The sequence below is a fragment of the Mesoplodon densirostris genome, chromosome 19 (assembly GCF_025265405.1).
Source record: "Mesoplodon densirostris isolate mMesDen1 chromosome 19, mMesDen1 primary haplotype, whole genome shotgun sequence".
In the NCBI taxonomy this organism is placed as follows: Eukaryota; Metazoa; Chordata; class Mammalia; order Artiodactyla; family Ziphiidae; genus Mesoplodon; species Mesoplodon densirostris.
In genome coordinates this window covers 1,134,154-1,153,474 of record NC_082679.1, presented here as the reverse complement: position 1 = coordinate 1,153,474, position 19,321 = coordinate 1,134,154, and the positions used below count along the sequence as shown (strand labels likewise).

The 19,321-nt window shown below is 43.8% G+C and overlaps 2 protein-coding genes across 3 annotated transcripts in view; both read right to left on the bottom strand.

Annotated features, from left to right (window-relative positions):
- Nucleotides 1-16,465, bottom strand: part of LOC132479719 (zinc finger protein 154-like) — a 36,493-nt gene extending 20,028 nt beyond the window's left edge. The window contains exon 1 of the mRNA XM_060083231.1: nt 16,381-16,465. The gene's annotated coding sequence lies outside the window, so the exon portion shown is untranslated. The remainder of the gene's footprint in view (nt 1-16,380) is intronic.
- LOC132479717 (zinc finger protein 814-like) lies at nt 574-19,321 on the bottom strand. 2 transcript variants are annotated; one of them, XM_060083228.1, is made up of 4 exons: nt 19,064-19,085; nt 18,184-18,327; nt 16,381-16,510; nt 574-5,137 (listed from the first exon to the last, which is right to left on the bottom strand). In XM_060083228.1, exons 2-4 carry the CDS (start codon nt 18,199-18,201, stop codon nt 2,310-2,312), a joined length of 2,976 nt encoding a protein of 991 aa, XP_059939211.1. In that variant the 5' UTR covers nt 18,202-18,327; nt 19,064-19,085; the 3' UTR covers nt 574-2,309. The 2 variants fall into 2 exon arrangements, with proteins under 2 accessions (XP_059939211.1, XP_059939210.1); XM_060083227.1 differs by lacking the exon at nt 18,184-18,327 and having other exon boundaries at nt 19,064-19,321.

The following is a 19,321-nucleotide window of genomic DNA, read 5'->3' as shown; positions in this document are numbered from 1 at the left end:
ATGCAAAAGGTACAATCATTTTAGATCACAATATGTTAGCTTCTTCAAACATAAAACAGTTGTGGGACTTCCTTGGTGGTCCAGTGGTTAAGAATCTGCCTTCCAATGTAGGGGACAGGGGATTGATCCCTGGTCGGGGAACTAACATCCCACATGCCGCAGGGCTGCTAACCTCACAGGCCGCAATGAAGAGCCAGCCCACTTGCCACAACGAAAACCCAGCTCAGCCAAAAAAAAAAAAAAAAAGTAAAACAGTTGTGACTCATACATTATATTCTAAATTACTGACAAAAGATAAAAGAAACATATATATTCTTCATATATTCATATAAAGAACACAATTTTTATACCAGCTTTATTTTCAGAAGTCAAAATCTAGAAACAAGCCAAATGCCCATAAAGAGAATGGATAAACTAACCATCGCATATCGAAAAGTATTACTCAGTCAAAAACAAAACAAAAACCAAAAGCACTATATACCACTCATGAATCTCAAAGTAATTATGATACATAAAGGAACACAAAAAATTATGGTAAACAACATATGATTCCAATAATATAAATTCAAGAAAATGCAAGTTATCTACTGTAAGGAAAGTAAATCAATGGTTACTTGGAGAGGTGAGAAAGGCAAGGAGATTATAATAGGAATGAGGTAAATATACCATGACAGATATGGTCACTATTAGGACTATGATGATGGTCTCAGACGTTCACACCTATGTCAAATCTTATCAAATTGTACACTTTAAATATATTCATATTAGCACATGTAAATTATACCTTAGTAAAGCTTTAAAAAATAGCTCAAGATTTAAAGATCTCTATGTCCCAGTCCTTTCAGAAAATAGGTTTGGCAACCTTATACCGACTCCACCATTTCTCTGCTTGTGACCTGGGGGGCTGGGGCGGCAGTCAGTCTTGCCTCAGTGGCAGCAAACACTGGCGAGCAATAAAGGACATTTCCACCTGAAGTCAAACAGGAATGCTGTCTGGGTCACAAGAGCCACACCTGTGAACTAGATCCCCTTTTGCCTCTTTCTTCCTGCCCGTGCAGTAATGGCCTTGAGGTGAATATTACAGAGGCTAAAGGAATCCACAAAACCTTTCAATTATTTTTATTTTCTCTGATGACTTCAGCTATACAAGATAAACATGCCTGGAGGTACTGAGATTTGTGTATAAACGGATTCTCCACAGTCATTTTTACGTTGACACACTAGTAGGCTGCAGCCTCCTCCCCTCCTTAGTAAACCAGTTTCTGTACCAATTATGGTTTCTCCTGGACCCAATGGTCTTAGAACCAGCGACACTAGGCCAATAAATTGTGGCCATCAGGGAATATGGCTCTCTGTAGACCTGGGGAAGATAATCCCTCAACAGTGCTGAAATGTCCTGTGACCTCTCCTTTGAGGAACGGAAAAAATTCATTCTGCTTTCAAAGCTCTTGAGATTCTCACAGCTGCCGCTTCTCAGGGACATCTCAGAGACTCGTAAAACAGAGCCTCCAGGCTTCATATGAAAACCAGAAATCCCTGCAGTCTTTCCTACGAGGCAGTGGGCAGCAATGCAAATTTGGTCAAAACTGGCAAGCTACTGTCTGCCATCATACCGTCCCTCCTCAGACACAGAAATTTTGAGACCCCTAAAAATTGTTCTCCCCTTTATGCTTACACAGTACAAACCTGTGTATAAACTACCTGCACAGTAAACAAAACTTCCAAGATTAAAGAGGATGTAAAGAGCTTGTAAGGCCTTGATGATTGTACAAGCCAAAGCAATCTGCAGCAGGCAGTTACCCAGTTCATGATTTGGAAGCTGGAAAAACTTACTACTATCACGTGAGACTAACACATCCCTGTGTTATTCTCTGCAAGCTGCCAGCTGAACTTTTGGTATCTTCTGGGCCAACACTGACCAGGTCCACGTCCAAGATAAGTCAGGGAGGAGTGAAAGCTGATGCCGTAAAGGTTCAGGTGACTCCTAACTTGGCTGATACGTTGGAGGACAGAGGTCAGCTTCCCTGAGCACACTGGGTTGGTGACTGACGCACACTGTGTGAACCTACCAGGTGGTGGAGGTGAAATGGCCTTGACCCCAGAGATGGAAGTGACATAAATCTGGGAAGAGCCCTGGACAGGTTAGAGAGTGCAACATAGTCACACACTTCCCACATTAACTGAAACTTATGGGGAAATCTCCCCACTGTGCATGCTCAAATGTCTGAGAGTTAATTTCAGACATATGGCTCCTCAGTTTCCTCTGGAAACCTTACAATGAACAAGAAAACTGCACATTCCCAGTACATCTAAGGCCTTTCTCTAGTGTGAACTCTCTGATGTTGAGAAAGGGTAGATTTTCGCATAAACAATTTCCCACATTCTCTACACTCATATGGCCTTTCTCCAGTGTGACCTCTCTGGTGTTGACTGAATTGGGAACTATCCCTAAAGGTTTTCCCACACTCACTGCACACATAAGGCCTTTCTCCCGTGTGAACTCTCTGATGGTAGCGGAGTTTAGAGCTAGAGATAAAGGATTTCCCACACTCACTGCACTCATAAGGCCTATCTCCTGCGTGAACTCTCTGATGGTAACGAAGGGTGGAACTGGAGGTAAACGATTTCCCACATTTGCTGCACTCGTAAGGCCTTTTGCCTGCATGAACTCTCTGATGGTAAGAGAGAGTGGCACTGCTAGTAAAAGCTTTCCCACACTCACTGCACACATAAGGCCTTTCTCCCGTGTGAACTCTCTGGTGTCGAATCAGTATGGAGCTATTGGTAAAAGATTTCCCACACTCATTGCACTGATAAGGCTTTTCTCCCCTGTGAACTCTCTGATGATAACCAAGGCCAGAGATAGAGGTAAAAGACTTCCCACATGCACTACATTCATAAGACCGTTCTCTATTATGAATTTTCCGGTGTGTTGAGAGGGACGATTTTTGGCTAAAAGATTTCCCACATTCACCACACTCATAAGGTCTTTCTCCAGTGTGAGCTCTCCGGTGTTTATTGAATTGTGATCTATCCTTAAAGGATTTCCCACATTCACTGCACTCATAAGGCCTTTCTCCAGTGTGCACTCTGTGATGATAACGGAGGCTGGCACTAAAAGTAAAAGATTTCCCACATTCACTGCATTCATAAGGCCTTTCTCCTGTGTGAACTCTCTGATGATAACGGAGGGTAGAACTAGAGGTAAAAGATTTCCCACATTCGCTGCATTCATAAGGCCTTTTTCCTGCATGAACTCTCTGATGGTAACAGAGGGTGGAGCTGGAGGTAAAGGATTTCCCACATTCACTGCACACATAAGGCTTTTCTCCAGTGTGAACTCTCTGGTGTTGAATGAGTGTCCACCTATTGTTAAAAGACTTCCCACATTCACTACAGTTGTAAGGCCTTTCTCCTGTGTGAACTCTCTGGTGTAAAAGGAGGTTATTCCTTCGGATAAAAGATTTCCCACATTCACTACACTCATAAGGCCTTTCTCCAGAATGAACTCTCTGATGATACTGGAGGTCAGACCTAGAGATAAAAGATTTCCCACATTCACCACACTCATAAGGCCTTTCTCCTGTGTGAATTCTCTGATGATAACGGAGGGCAGAGCTAGTGGTAAAAGACTTCCCACATTCATCGCACCCATAAGGCCTTTCCCCAAGGTGGCCTCGTTCATGATACTGGAGGGTGGAGCTACAAGAAAAAGATTTCCCACATTTATTGCACACATAAGGCTTTTCTCCTGTGTGAATTCTCCGGTGTCGAATGAGTGTCCACCTATTGTTAAAAGATTTCCCACATTCACTGCACTCATAAGGTCTTTCTCCAGTGTGTACTCTGTGATGATAACGAAGGCTGGAGCTAAAAGTAAAAGATTTCCCACATTCAGTACACTCATAAGGCCTTTCTCCTGAGTGCACTCTTAGGTGTATAATTAGGTTATTTTTTCGGGTAAAGGACTTCCCACATTCACTACACTCATAAGGTCTTTCTCCAGTGTGAACTCTGTGATGATAACGGAGAGCAGTACGAGTGATAAATGATTTCCCACATTCATTGCACTCATGAGGCCTTTCTCCAGAATGAACTCTCTGATGGTAACGGAGGTCAGAACTAGAGATAAAAGATTTCCCACAATCACTGCACACATAAGGTCGTTCTCCTGTGTGAGATCTCTGATGATAACTGAGTGCAGACAGAGAAGTAAAAGATTTCACACAGTCACTACACTTATAAGGCCTTTCTCCAATTTGAAATCTCCTATGTGGAATGAACACTGAGCTATGGCTAAAAGATTTCGAACATTCACTGCACACATAACTGTTTTCTCCACTGCGCCATGGATGGGGATAAATGAGGACAGATTTGTGGCTAAAGGATTTCCCACATTTGCTGCACTTGTACTGCCTTGCCCCAGTATGAATTCTTCGATGTTGACAGAGAGTTGAGCTTTGCCTAAAAGATTTTCCACATTCACCACATACATGAAGTTTTTTTCCAGTGTGGATTCTCTGGTGCAGAACAAATGAGGATTTGTACTTGAATGCTTTCCCACATTCACTGCACACAAAACACTGTCTTCCATTGTGGACACCATGGTCCTGCACAAGTTTGTGTTTGGGGCTGAGGGCTTTCTTGCATTCTCCCCAGGTGTGACGGCTTCTCCTGCCTTGTGAAGTTGACCCGCACTGGGTGATTGTGTTTGGCTTCTCCACAGTATGAGTGGCCTGTTGCTGTAGATGTCCCACAATGGTTGGGAAGTCCTTTTCAAACTCCCCACAGCACAATGGCTTCTGTGACACATGGAATCTGCAGCTCTTCACAAACGAGGCCTCATCCACACTGCTTCTGAGGGTTTTCTTTTCCATGTGCTGCTCCTGGTGCTGCTGAACATTTGCACTAAAATAAAATAGTTTCACGCATGCCCCACACCTCAACAGTTTCTGGCTGTGCTGTGTTTCCTGATCCTCAGCCAAGTGGAAAACGTGTCTCAAGACTGGACCACACATCTCACAGGGGTGCGTCTTCTGGGAACACAAAGCTGCCTTGGGAGTCCTAGCCTGTGACACGCCTAGAGAAGCGATCTGTTCAGAAGGTGCCTCTGCAGCCTCTGCTCCACAGCAGCAACCTGAACAGAAAGAAATGCTGGTCAAGGGCATGTCGACTATGGGGAAGGGTCAAGCTCATCACAGATGTGCACCTCTCTCATCGAGGTATTAGTCTATGAGATGCTTTTCAAGATACGGAAGTTGGAATTCAGTTGAAAGAACAGCTGACTGTTTTGCATTACGGAGCCTCAAGATCACAGAATAGTGGAGACCTCAGCAGGGGAAGGAAACAAAAGACAGGGTGTGACACAAGGAAAAGAGGCAGGGTCTACAACTCACTTCTCTCCCAACGGCTTCTTGCAGGATTTTTCTGCTGCTAATGTGAGACTGGGTAGAAATGTGCATCTAAGCCCATTAAAATCCCACAGCAACATATTAGCTGCTATTCAAAGTCAATTTAGGGAAATGTGAACATATCACAGCACAACCAATGTTGGTGAGTACTACAGAAAGAGTGGTGAGAGAAATGGGGGAGATGTGGAGTCCAGAGAGGTGGAAATTATCCCTGGGCTGGAAGTCACAGTAGCAATCACAAGTACTAGAACTGACAAGTCAGCCAAGTGTCAACAGTGGAAAAAGAAAGATAGAAGTAAGGTATAGCCACTGGAAATGGCACCTAAACCCTGGTTGAACAAAGATAGATTCCTGGTATGGTCTGAACACAGCCTGATGTCATACTCTCCTCAGGGGCCACTCACCAGGACCAGGCGCCCTCTGAGCCCACTATGCCATGACTGGAGTCATATCCATCCTGGCACATCTGTAAGCCCTAGTTAAGCAACTACATGGTACATGCAGGATACAAATCCTAAGGTAAAAACAGGACAGATGAATGACTTCTACTGTCACAGAGCAACTCAGCACATAACAGACCCAGAAAACCGATCTAGAAGTGATGTCAGCGTAACAGCAGAGGACACCAGCCTTCACCACCAAGAAAAAACAGACAGCTAACTGCAAACGAAATTGGCCCTTGGAGGACTCAGAAATCCAATTAAGACACTGCAGCAACACAATGGAAATTGAAAAGTAGAATAACCACACAAAAAAGATGGCTGGGGGGCTTCCCTGGTGGTGTAGTGGTTAAGAATCCGCTTGCCAATGCAGGGGACATGGGTTCAAGCCCTGGTCCAGGAAGATCCCACATGCTGTGGAGCAACTAAGCCTGTGTGCCATAACTACTAAGCCTGAGCTCTAGAGCCTGTGAGCCACAACTACTGAGCCCAAGTGCCACAACTACTGAAGCCCACGCACCTAGAGCCTGTGCTCCACAAGAGAAGCCACCGCAATGAGAAGCCCACACACTGCAATGAAGAGTCGGGCTGCTCGACACAACTAAAGAAAGCCCACATGCAGCAACAAAGACCCAACGCAACCAAAAATAAATACATAAATAAATTTAAAAAAAAGGATTGCTGGGGACATCAGCTTAACAGACACGTGGAGATGGATAGGAAATAAGATGAATGGTGGGAACTATGTGTATCAGCCACATGGTGGCTGCCATCACATTCCCCAATGCCCTGCTCTGCAAAGGACCCCAGTAGCCTTTGCTTCAGAGAACCTCAACAGGCCCCGATATAGCTGCAGGTCCCACCATCTGCACGGCAGAGGAGGGCAAGTGTTTATAGGTGTGGACACCGGCTGCCTGCTCTGCACAGGGTACTGGCAGCTCTTTCAGTAAGGTAACTAATAGCCATGGCCATGGGGAACCTGCAAGAGAATCATATGCCGAATCACCCCTGTTCCCCCAAACGTAGCCACTGCTCTATTTCAAAACCGTGGCGGCCACCCCCATAAATCCTGCACACACCCCAAACCCCAGAGCCCCAGCTGTGCCATGGACGCCCCCATAAACCCTGCACACACCCCAGACCCCAGAGCCCCAGCTGTGCCATGGATGCCCATAGTCCACAACCTGCCTCCACAGCCGCCACCCGAATGCCCGTCTCAGGCACCAGATTCATGGCCACTATGGGCGAGCTAGTTCCTCAGACCCCAGACACTCCTGTGTGCACCCATCCTCCAGTCAAGGCTCCATCACTGCTCAGTGTGTGACTGCATCTCACAAAGCAAAGTCAGCACTGCTGCAGGCTGTTCAGTGTCTGGGACCCTAGAACTGCTACTGCTCTGCATTTATCACACCCTAGAATCCAGATCTATACCTGCTCCACAGTGCCCACACATCAGACACCAATGCCATCACCACCATGAAGCACCACCCCCCAACCAAGAGCCGGACTTACCATCAAGAGGGAACCCCTCAGTCAAAACATTTCCCTTGGGAGAAAGAGATCAGGCGATCCCCAGCAGTCTTCTCTACTACTGTGGAAACCCACAACTTTAGCTATTGAGGACCCCTGCAGTCTTTGCTGACACTGATCTCAGTTGACAGAGCTGGACAGACTCTAAGCCCCTGGGCCTTGTTGTAGTTGGAACAGCAACTACCCATCAACCTGGCATACTAACACCCACAAAAAGGTGAAGATCTTCCCCACCAAAACCTTAGGTAAAGTCTGAAAGAAATGACTGCTCCATGAAATGTATTAACATCAAAGCAAGGTTACATTGAAACACACACAAAATAATCAAGGAAACACAACACCCCTCAAAGGAACATAATAAGTTATCAGTTGCCCCAAAGAACTGGAGATCTATAAGCTGTCAGACAAGAAACTCACAGTAATTGTTTTTTTTTTTTGGGGGGGGGCCACATCATGAAACATGCGGGATCTTAGTTCCCTGACCAGGGATCGAACCCATTCCCCCAGCAGTGGAAGCACAGAGTCTTAACCACTGGACCACCAGGGAAGTCCCTCACAATAATTGTTTTAATGAAGCTCAGTGAGCTACTAGAAAACACAGACAGACAATCCAACAAAATAAGGAAAACAATATGCAAACAAAATAAGGTTTCAAACAGAGAGACAAGAAAATATGAAAAAGAACCAAACAGAAATTATGGTGAAGAGTATGGTGAACAAAACGAAAAACACAGTAGCGCATCAATAGCTAACTTGATCAATCAAAACAATGAATATGAAACTGAAGGTAGGTCTTTGAAATTATCCAGTCAGAGGAGAAAAAAGACAAAACAACTAAGAGTAAAAAAAAAAAAAAAAGTCTACGTGAATTATGGGACATTGTGAAACAAAACACTATTTGCATAATGTGAGCCCTAGCAGGAGTAGAGAGAGGGGAAGGGACAGAAACTTTATTTGAAGAAATAATGGATGGAAACTTTCCAATCTGGGAAAAGTGGACATTCAGGTACATGATGCTCAGAAGTCTCCAAACAGATTCAATCCACAGAGAACGTCCCCAAGACACATTAATATAAAACTCACAAACTAATGATGAAGAGAATTTTAAAAGCTGCAAGAAAAAAGAAAGCCCTCATACAAGGGAACCCCCATAAAGTGGTTTTCTTAGCTGAAACACTGCATACCATGAGAGTGAGATGATATGTTCTAAATGCTGGGGTGGGGGGAAAAAATTGCAAACCAAGAATACTTAACCAGCAATACTATTCGTCAGTAATAAGGAAGAAAGACTTTCTCAGACAAACAGAAACTGAGGAAGTTCATTATCACTTGATGTACCTCACCAGAAATGCGAAAGACTAAAGAATTCTTCTAGCTGAAATAAAAGTATGCTAACTAGGGACTTCCCTGGTGGTCCAGTGGCTAAGACTCCGTGCTCCCAATGCAGGGGGCCCGGGCTTGATCCCTGGGCAGGAAACTAGATCCCGCATAGTGCAACAAAGATAGATCCTGCATGTTGCAACTAAGACCCAGCACAGCCAAAAAAAAAAAAAAAAGAGTATGCTAACTACTAACATGCAATCATATGAAAATATAAAACACATGGGTAAAGATAAGTATATAGTCAAATTCAAAATACTCTAATACTGTAAAACTGTGTTAATCACTCAACTACAAAGGATAAAAAACAAGAGTATTAAAAACAACTATACCCACAGTAACTTGTTGATGGTTACTCAATACACAGTATAAAAACATGTAAATTGTGACATCAAAAACATAAAATGCATGTGTGGGGGAAGTATAAGAGTAAATTTTTTGTATGAGATTGAAGTTACATTGTTATCAGCATAAAATAGAATGCTACAAGATGTTTTATATAAGCCTTATGGTAACCACAAAGCAAAAACCTATAGTAGACACAAAAGACAAGGAGAAAGGAATAAAAGTATATTACCACAGGGACTTCCCTGGTGGTGCAGTGGTTAAGAATCCGCCTGCCAATGCAGGGAACACGGGTTTGAGCCCTGGTTCGGGAAGATCTCACATGCCACAGAGCAACTAAGCCCGTGTGCCACAACTGCTGACCCTGCGCTCTAGAGCCCACAAGCCACGACTACTGAGCCCACATGCCACAACTACTGAAGCCCGCACGCCTAGAGCCCGAGCTCCACAACAAGAGAAGCCACCACAGTGAGAAGCCCGCACACCACCAACGAAGAGTAGCCCCCGTTTGCCACAACTAGAGAAAAGCCCACGCCCAGCAACAAAGACCCAATGCAGCCAAAGATAAATAAATTTTTTAAAAAAGGAGTTGGTACTTAAAAAAAAAAAAAAGCATATTACCACAGAAAATCATCAAGTCACAAAGGAAGACAGCAAGAGAAGAAGAAAGAAACTACAAAACAGCCATACAATAATAAGATGGCAACAGCAGGTCCTAAAAATATTCTCCAATCAAATGACATACAGTGGCTGAACAGAAAAATAAACAAAAAACAAAAAACCCTCAACCATATGCTGCCTACAATAGAGTAACTTCAGCCTTAAGGACACACACAGGCTGAAGGTGAAGGAATTGAAAGAGATATTCCACGCAAATGGAACTCAGAAGAGAACAGAGTAAGCTATACTTAAGTGAGACAAATAGCCTTTAAATCAAAAACTATCACAAGAGGACTTCCCTGGTGGTGCAGTGGTTAAGAATCCACCTGCCAATGCAGGGGACACAGGTTCGAGCCCTGGTCTGGGAAAATCCCACATGCTGTGGAGCAACTAAGCCTGTGCACTACAACTACTGAGCCTGCACTCTATGGTGAGCCACAACTACTGAGCCTGCATGCCACAATTACTGAAGCCCACGTGCCTAGAGCCCGTGCTCTGCAACGAGAAGCCACTGCAATGAGAAGCCCACACAACACGATGAAGGGTAGACCCTGCTCACCGCAACTAGAGAAAGCCCACACGCAGCAACAAAGACCCAATGCAGCCAAAAATAAATTAATTTTTAAAAAACAAAAAAAGATCACTCTTAAAAAAAAACTATCACAAGAGACAATGTTCATTACGTAATGATAAAGAAATTGATTCACCAGGAGGATGTAACAATTATAACTATATATATATGTACCATATATTAAAAATTAAGCAAATATGACCAGATCTGAAGGCAGGATTTTTTTTTTTTTTTTTTGGCCACGCCGCACGGCATGCAGGATCCTAGTTCCCCAACCAGGGATCAAACCTGTGCCCCCTGCAGTAGAAGCACAGAGTCTTAACCACTGGACTGCCAGGGAAGTCCCAGCAAAAGAATATTAACACATTTCTAACTAAAGATGTATTAATACATCTTTTGTTACTCAAACGTTATTGACTGGAGACGTATCAATACGTTTTTAGAGATTGACACATTAACATCACCGTGCGAAGTTGTAAGAACTTAAAATTGATCAAGGGTTCATTATACAACTTATGATTATCATTATCTTTCACATTTTGCTCCATTAGGTTTTTGTTCCAACCTTGTGTACATTATAAACGCAAGTTTATTACCGTAAAATTTTCCAAAATGATGCATCGCAAAACTGAGTGAAGAAGAATTTTTTTGGTGAATTTTATACAGATACTTTCTCTGTCTGAGCAACATATATACGAGTGTCTCAGAACATGACAGTTCTTCAGAATATAATTCTGATTCAGACGATGTGAATATTAGACCAACAAAAAGACAAAAAACCATAGTGAATGACTCTACTGTGGAAAGTGAAAATGAAACTCAAGAATGCTCCTTTGCTTCTACGTAAGAGTGGATTGAAGACAACATTTCACAAAAATTAGAAGACTTTACAGGTGTGTCAGGTGTAACTATTTAATGTAATAACCCGCGAAGTGTTAGTGAAATAACAGAATTAATTTTTGGTAACGACTTTTTCGAGTTAGTCACTTCTCAAACAAACTTATATCACCAACAGAATGAAAAATCATATAAAAAGTATGATAAGGCTTTAAAATGGACTAATGTAACCAACAGTGACATGAAGAAGCCTCTTGGATTAATAATTTTGATGAGACAAATAAGAAAGTCACAGTGGAAAGAATATTGGTCGACTGATCCCTTACTTGAAACACCTATCTTACCAAAGATTAGGACGAGAAGAAGGTTCACACAAATAATGACATTTCTTCACTTTAACGATAACTCGAAAACTCCACTTCCTGCAGACAGAATTTCAAAAATTAAACCTCTTTTGGCTTATTTTCTACCAAAATCTCAATCGATCTATACACCCAAACAAGAGCTATCACTGATGAGGCAATGATAAAGTGGAGAGGACGACTTAGATTCAAAACCTATAATCCTGGGAAATTTACAAAATATGGAATTTTGGTCAGGATGCTTAACGGAAGTGAAACTGGATATATATGCAACCGTGAGATTTACATGGGTGAAGGAAAGAAACTGCAAGAAACAATATTGTTGGTCCTACAACCTTGGTTCATGGCACCATATTTACCAAGACAATTATTACAACAGTCTGTCCACATCTGTAATGTTGAAAAATAAAACCAGAGTTTGTAGGACTATAACAGAGAATCATGGTCTACCAAACCAATTAAAGGAGAAATCTAAAAATCTACAGAGGGTAGAAATGACATTCTTACAGAAGGGAGAAGTGATTCTTCTTATATGGAAAGACAAGAGGCTAGTCTGCATGGTGACAACTATTCATGACACCTCCATAGCATCTACAGGAAAGGAAGACAGAAAGACTGGCCATCAGATAACTAAGCCCACTAGTATGTTAGACTATAATAAATATATGAAAGTAGTTGATCGATCCAATCAATATCTGGCAAACTTCAATATCCTCTGGAAAACTCGAAAATGGTGTAAGAAAGGGGGTTTCTAGTTGAGTAACTGCGGTTTATTCAATGTATTTAAAATTTATTGCAGCCTTAATGCACAGAATAAAATGACTTACATGCAATTTTTTAAAAAATTTATTCATCTATTTATTTATTTTTGGCTGCGTTGGGTCTTTGTTGCTACGCACAGGCTTTCTCTAGTTGTGGCAAGCAGGGGCTACTCTTCGTTGTGGTGCGCAGCCTTCTCACTGAGGTGGCTTCTCTTGTTGTGGAGCACAGACTCTAGGCACGCAGGTTCAGTAGTTGTGGCTCATGGGCTCTAAAGCGCAGGCTCAGTAGTTGTGGCGCATGGGCTTAGTTGCTCCATTGCATGTGGGATCTTCCTGGACCAGGGATTGAACCCATGTCCCCTGCATTTGCAGTCAGATTCTTAATCATCGTGCCACCAGGGAAGTCCCATCAGCAATTTTTGCCAGCAGTAGCTAGAGAATGGGTAACTGACCATTCCGGTGAATGCAGTGGTAGCCCCACACCTGATCCTTCTCGTGGCGTTTCTAAAAGAGCCCCCCAAGAGACTTCCCTGGTGGTCCAGTGGGTTAGACTCCACCCTCCCAATGCAGGGGGCCCGGGTTCGATCCCTGCTTGGGGAACTAGATCCCACATTCATGCCACAACTAAGAGTCTGCATGTCGCAACTCAGAAGTCCACCGTACTGCAATAAGAAGCCCATGTGCCATAACTAAAAGATCCCGCATGCAGCAACTAAGACCCGGCGCAGACAAAATAAATAAAATAATAAATATTTTAAAAATAAACAAATAAAAAAATAAAAGAGCCTCCCCGCAAAGATCCACCTTCTTGACTACCAGGTAAAATAAAAGAACATATTCTAGAGGATGTAATACCCACAGGGCTAAAAAAAGAAAAAGCCTCCAGAAAGTATAGAGTCTGCTCTTCCAGGGGAAAGCACAGTGAAACACAGTGTATTTGTAATAGATGTTCTGTTCCCCTGCACAGAGGTTCCTGCTATACTGCCTATCACACTCTAACAAAGTATTAGAATGCTTTAGTAAGACATGTACAAAGTTTCAAATAAATACATTAAGTACAAAAAAAGTTGCTGATATTTACTCAAACTAACAAATTGCTGGCCACAGGCATTAGTTCCTGAAAAAATCCCCCAGTCAATAATGTGTTAATAGGGAACTTAAATATCCCCCTTTCAACACAGGTGGATATCCAGATAGAAAGTAAGGTTATCTTTGAATTGGACAACACTTTAGTCCAAATGAATGTAACAGATGTATACAGAACATTCCATCCTATTACAGCAGAAGACACACTCTTCTCAAGGGCATATAGAATATTCTCTAGAATAGATTATATGCTATGTCAAACAAGTCTTAACAAATTTCAGAAGACTCAAACCATATCAAGTAACTTTTCCTAACACAATGGATAAAACTAGAAACCAGCAACAGGAGAAAAGCTTAAAAATTCAGATATGTGAACATTAAACAATATGCTCCTGGCCAATCAATCAGTCAAAGGAAAAAATCAACAGGAAAATCAAACATAACTTGAGAAAAACAAAAACAGAAACAAAACATATAGAATGTGCAAAAGCAGTTTTAAGAGAAAAGTTTAGAGCAATAAATGCCAGCATTAAGAAAAAAATCAAGTTGAGAGCAATAAATGCCAGCATTAAGAGCAAAAAATGCCAGCATTAAATAAACAACCAAACTTTACATCTCCAGGAACTAGAAGAAGAACAAATTAGGACCAAAGTTCGCAGAACAAAGGCAAAAATAAAGATCAGAGCAGAGGGGAATTCCCTGGCAGTCCAGTGCTTAGGATTCTGTGCTTCCACTGCAGGGGATGCAGGTTCATTCACTAGTTGGGGAGCTAAGATCCCTGCATGCCACATGGCACAGCCAAAAAAGAAAAAGAAAAAAAAAGAAAAAAGAAAGATCAGAGCAGAAATAAATGAAATAGAAACTATAAAAAAGATTAACAATACTAAGATCTGGTTTTGTTTAAAGATAAATAAAACTGACAAACCTTTCTCTAGACTTCTGAGAGGGAAGACTCAAATAAATTAACAGAGAAATAAAAGAGAAATAAAGGATCATAAAAGACTACTATGAACTGTTATACACCAACAAATTAGATAACCTAAAAGAAACAGATATATTTCTAGTAACATACAACCTACCAAACCTGAATCATAAAGAAACAAAAAATTTGAATAGACCAATAACAAGCAAGGAAATTGAACCAGTAAGCAAAAATCTTCCAACAACAAAAATAGGCCATGACCAGATAGATTTCATTGGTGAAATTTATATTTTAATACGTAAAACATTGATATATAAGGTACTCTACAACTCAACAGGAAAAGAACAATCTGATTAAAAAGTGGACATTCTATCAAAGATAAAATGGCTGAATAGACATTTTATCAAAGATCTACAAATGGCCCGCGTACAATCAATAAATGAATGAATTAATGAATGAATGAATGCAAAATCATAGAAACAGAGAGTAAAATACCAGAAGCTGGGGAATATGGGAAATGGGGAGATGTTAGTCAGAAGGTACAAATGTTCAGTTAAGATTAATAAGTTCTGCGGATGTAATGTATGGCATGGTGACTACAGTTAACAATCACGTTGTATACTTGAACTTTACTTAAAGTAGATCTTAAGCATTCTTACCAAAATAGTAACAACGATAATAACAACAATAAGGTAACTTTATGAGGTGATAGATGTTTAATTAACTTCAATGTGGCAATTATTTCACAATGTAAAGATATACCAAGTCATCACTTGTACACATCAATATATACAGTTTTTGAGCTTCCCTGGTGGCACAGTGGTTAAAAATCCGCCTGCCACTGCAGGGGACACAGGTTCAAGCTCTGGTCCGGGAAGATCCCACATGCCACGGAGCAACAAAGCCCACGAGCCACAACTACTGAGCCTGCGCTCTAGAGCCCACGAGCCACAACTACTGAGCCCGCGTGCCACAACTACTGAAGCCTGCATGCCTAGAGCCTGTGCTCGGTAACAAGAGAAGCCACCTCAGTGAGAAGCCCACACACCACAACGAAGAGTAGCCCCCACTCGCCGCAACTAGAGAAAGAATGTGCCGAGCAACAACGACCCAATGCAACTAAAAATAAATAAATAAATAATTTATTAAACAAAACAAAAAAACACTACAGGGACTTCCCTGGTGGTCCAGTGGGTAAGACTCCGTGCTCCCAACGCAGGGGCCCAGGTTCAATCCCTCGGGGAACTAGATTCCGCTTGCAGATGACAACTAAGTGTACGCATGCTGCAACTAAGAAGTCTGCATGCCATAACTAAGAGTCCGCATGCTGCAACTAAAGATCCCGCATGCCGCATTGAAGACCCAATGCAGCCAAAATAAATAAATAAATAATTTTAAAAAAACTTTGGATAAACATATATTTACAAAATAAATAAACAAACACTACAACCTTGCAGTAGGACACTGAAAAGTAGCTCATGGTTCAGATAAGTAATGATCATGACAGTGCCTGCATTCCTGGCACAGGCAGGCACAAAGAAATGTTAGGTAAATGAAGGGATCAAGGGAGTTCCCTGGCGGTCCAGTGGTCAGAACTTGGTGCTTTCACTGCTGTGGCCCTGGTTCAATCTCTGGTCAGGGAACTAAGATCCCTCAAGCCGTGCAGCTTGGCCAAGAGAAGAAAAAAATATATTAAATTAAATTAAATTAAAATAAAAACAAATAAATAAAAGAAGGGATCAAATCTCAGACACAGAGGTGAAAAGGATATAGACACACTGACCCAGACAGAGAGAAGGAAGTAAGGTAGAATCCATTAAGCTCACTGCAATACTACTGGCTTGGAATCCTTTTCCTAACAGCGTTCAATACAGCAGGTATCGGGGTTGATATTGCAGGAAAAAGTAGAGGGCAGTGCAAACAACCCAGTCCTAGCTACCACAGCAACTACACAGAAAGCTTGGGAAGCAAGCAGTGCCCACAGTTCACATGTAGAAGAACAGAGCGCCCCCTGAAAAGGGGGGTGAGGTGGGATAGAGCCTAGTCCAGGACACTGGGAAGGCTGTGAGTCTTACCCAGTGAGGATATAAGTGCAAAGTTCTCCAGCATCACATCGAGGTACAGGCGTCTCTGAGTCTCATCAAGGAGCCTCCATTCCTCCCAGGAGAAGGACACAGCAATGTCCTCAAAGGTCACACTGCACTTCTATGAGAGAGACAGAATAAGCTATGAACACTCTCTCTCTAAGATCCCACAATCCATCTCGTCACACACGTATCCCACCCTCATCCTCTTCCAGAGCTCTAGCCGAACAGGAATTTCAGGCCTAAGTGCCACTGATACCCACCTATCCCTCAGGGTCTCTTCATTCACTGTGTTCAGCCCTCAACAACACTGGGCAGGACAGCACAGAGATGTCATCCAAGCTCTGGTCCTGGCTTGTAGGGTCCCATCCATCCTGTCAATCAATTCCCCTGGGGTCTCTAGGCTGTGACTCACAGACACAACCAAACTTGGGTTCAAGCTTCGACGTTCAGTCCCCAATAACAGGGCCCTGGTGCCATGGGCTAGCAGTTCCTCTTAGTGTGCCCATCATTCTGTAGACTGTACCGCTCTCACATCTTCAGTCCCCACACTTGCACTCCCACAACTATGCACGTGGGGAAAACTGCCTTGAAGGCCTCCTTCATACCTTTATTGATCCTTGCTTCAATTTTAACCACCCAGAAGCACATGTGATTACAGATGCCCATGACCCACTTCCACTTTTGTGCTGCACTCCCTGTCCCCTCAGCGGCCACAACTGTCCTCTCTCCCTCAACCTTCCTTGGAATCCTGGCCCTGACAGTGTCCGTTCCAGGCACAGTGACTCTCACAAATGACTATATTTGCCCCAGACCTACCCACCATCAAGATCAAACACACCACACCCCCACCAAACCTCACCACAAAATTCTGGTGAACCTGTACCTTAGTGAATTAGCAGGAGCCCTAGTCTCATCATCTTGTTTCAATTACTCCAATGCCTCCACTGCCATGTCATGTCCACTAATCTCACAAACGCTTTAGTCGCCTGTCAAACCATTCTCTTCAATTCAGTTACCCATTCTCTTCCATATGGTTACCATGTTCACTTCTATCCTTCACCTGCCTTTGTGTGCTCAGCAACCCTGATCAGGTGTGGAGCAGGGAAACCCCTCATCATGCACCCTCCTCTTTCAGACCAGCGAACAGCATGGCCAGGATGACCTGCACTCCCCCACCTAAATGGGATCCACAGCTGCTCCCTGTTCCACACAACAGCCACCTTCCTCCCCAGATTTCCAGACACCCGACTGCTACCTCCACTCACTTTCTCTGAAACATCTCAGACTCCTGTCAGGGCCAAAACAAAACATCTGACGTTCCCAAGTAAAATTAACCTACCATAACTTTCCCATCCCAGTTGATGGAGCCTTCATCCCGTTAGCTCCTAAAACCGGAAACACTGGGGTCATCGCTGACTCCTCCCTTTCTCTCCCTCACCCACAACATCTAAAAATCTACTTGACTCTTCTTAAAACATGGATGGAAAGTCCCACTTCTTTCCCACCTCTGTGGCCACCACCCTGGTCCGACACTCATCTGGATTATAGCAAATGCCTCCTTGGCAGCTCCCTGCCTCTTCTATTACTCATACAGTCTGTTCTCTTCTTTGCAGGCAATGGAACTCACTAAGACCTGCATAAGAACCAACCCCTTCCGCTTATCCAAACCTCTCATTATCTCCGTAACAGGTGTCCAAATTCTTGACAATTACAGACCTGATTCTTGACACTCAGCTCTGTGTTCCTAATAAAATGGAAACTGACTGTACCCTGTCTCCAGCATAGTCATACCTCCAAACATTTGCACATGTCAGTATCTGGTCCTGTCACCACCTTTCACACGTGTTTACATTGGCTGACAGCAGTAGCAATACCTCCGTGTAACCCTTGGCCTGCACTCAAGACTGGGCTTGAGTGGGTCCCCACACCCACGAGCTGGGAAAAAAGCAAGGAAGACGTTAAAGACACCACAATCCCAGACACCATTTGGGTGTGTCAGGGCCAGTGAGGGACTGGGACAACCTCTCCTTCCGTGGATAGGTTTCCTAAGTGCTTTTCATCCTTCAGAGCCTGCGGAGAGGGGTAGGCAACCAGGGCTGGGCTCCAGATGAGGTCAGGCCTCCCCTGTATCCCCGTCCAGGCCTGGATCCCGGTGACCTCGGGCTAAGTGACTAGCTTCTGCGCCTCAGTCCTCAATGCTGCTTCTTACTAGCGCCTTGTGCCTCACTGTCCTTTTCACCCCCATTCTAGTTTGTTCTCTCTTTAATCGGTTTTTGGAAAACTTTTGAAACCCTAATACAGACTGTATTCCTTTTCTGTCCACTACCCTGCATGGCATCCAGGTCCCTCAGAATGAAGGAACCACCTCTCCGCCAGCCAGTCCAGGGGTCACGCTACCACACACTTCCCTGCAGACATCAGACGGACCCCAGGTTTCCCAATCCTCCCGGCTCAATCCGACCTCCAAGCCTTTGCACCTGCCGGTCCCTCCGCCTGTGACCCTCTCTCAAGCGGCCATCACACTGTCTGTCAAAAACAGACTCACCCACGACCGCTTCACTGTCCTGGGCACCGTGGCCTGGACTGCGGGCACGTGAGCAGGCGCCCCGCACTCGGGGCTTTAGTGTCTGGTGGGGTGAGAGAGATGAGGGCCCGGAGGACGAGCGTTTACCTGAGGCGGGGTCCTCAGCGCCGCCGCCGCCGCCATCAGTCTGGGGGCAGAGCGGGGCAGGTAGCGGCGGGAGAGGTGGGTGGACGCGGGCACGGCGGTCCCTCTCCCGAGCTTGGCGCGGGGCACCCCCGGCGGCGTCGCCGAATTTCAGACCGGCCTCTATGCAGCGGGGACAGCGACTCCTCTTGGACCTTCTCAACCCTGTCACCCAAGTCCCGGCCCAGCACTCCGGAGCGACAACAGATACGAAACCAGTAA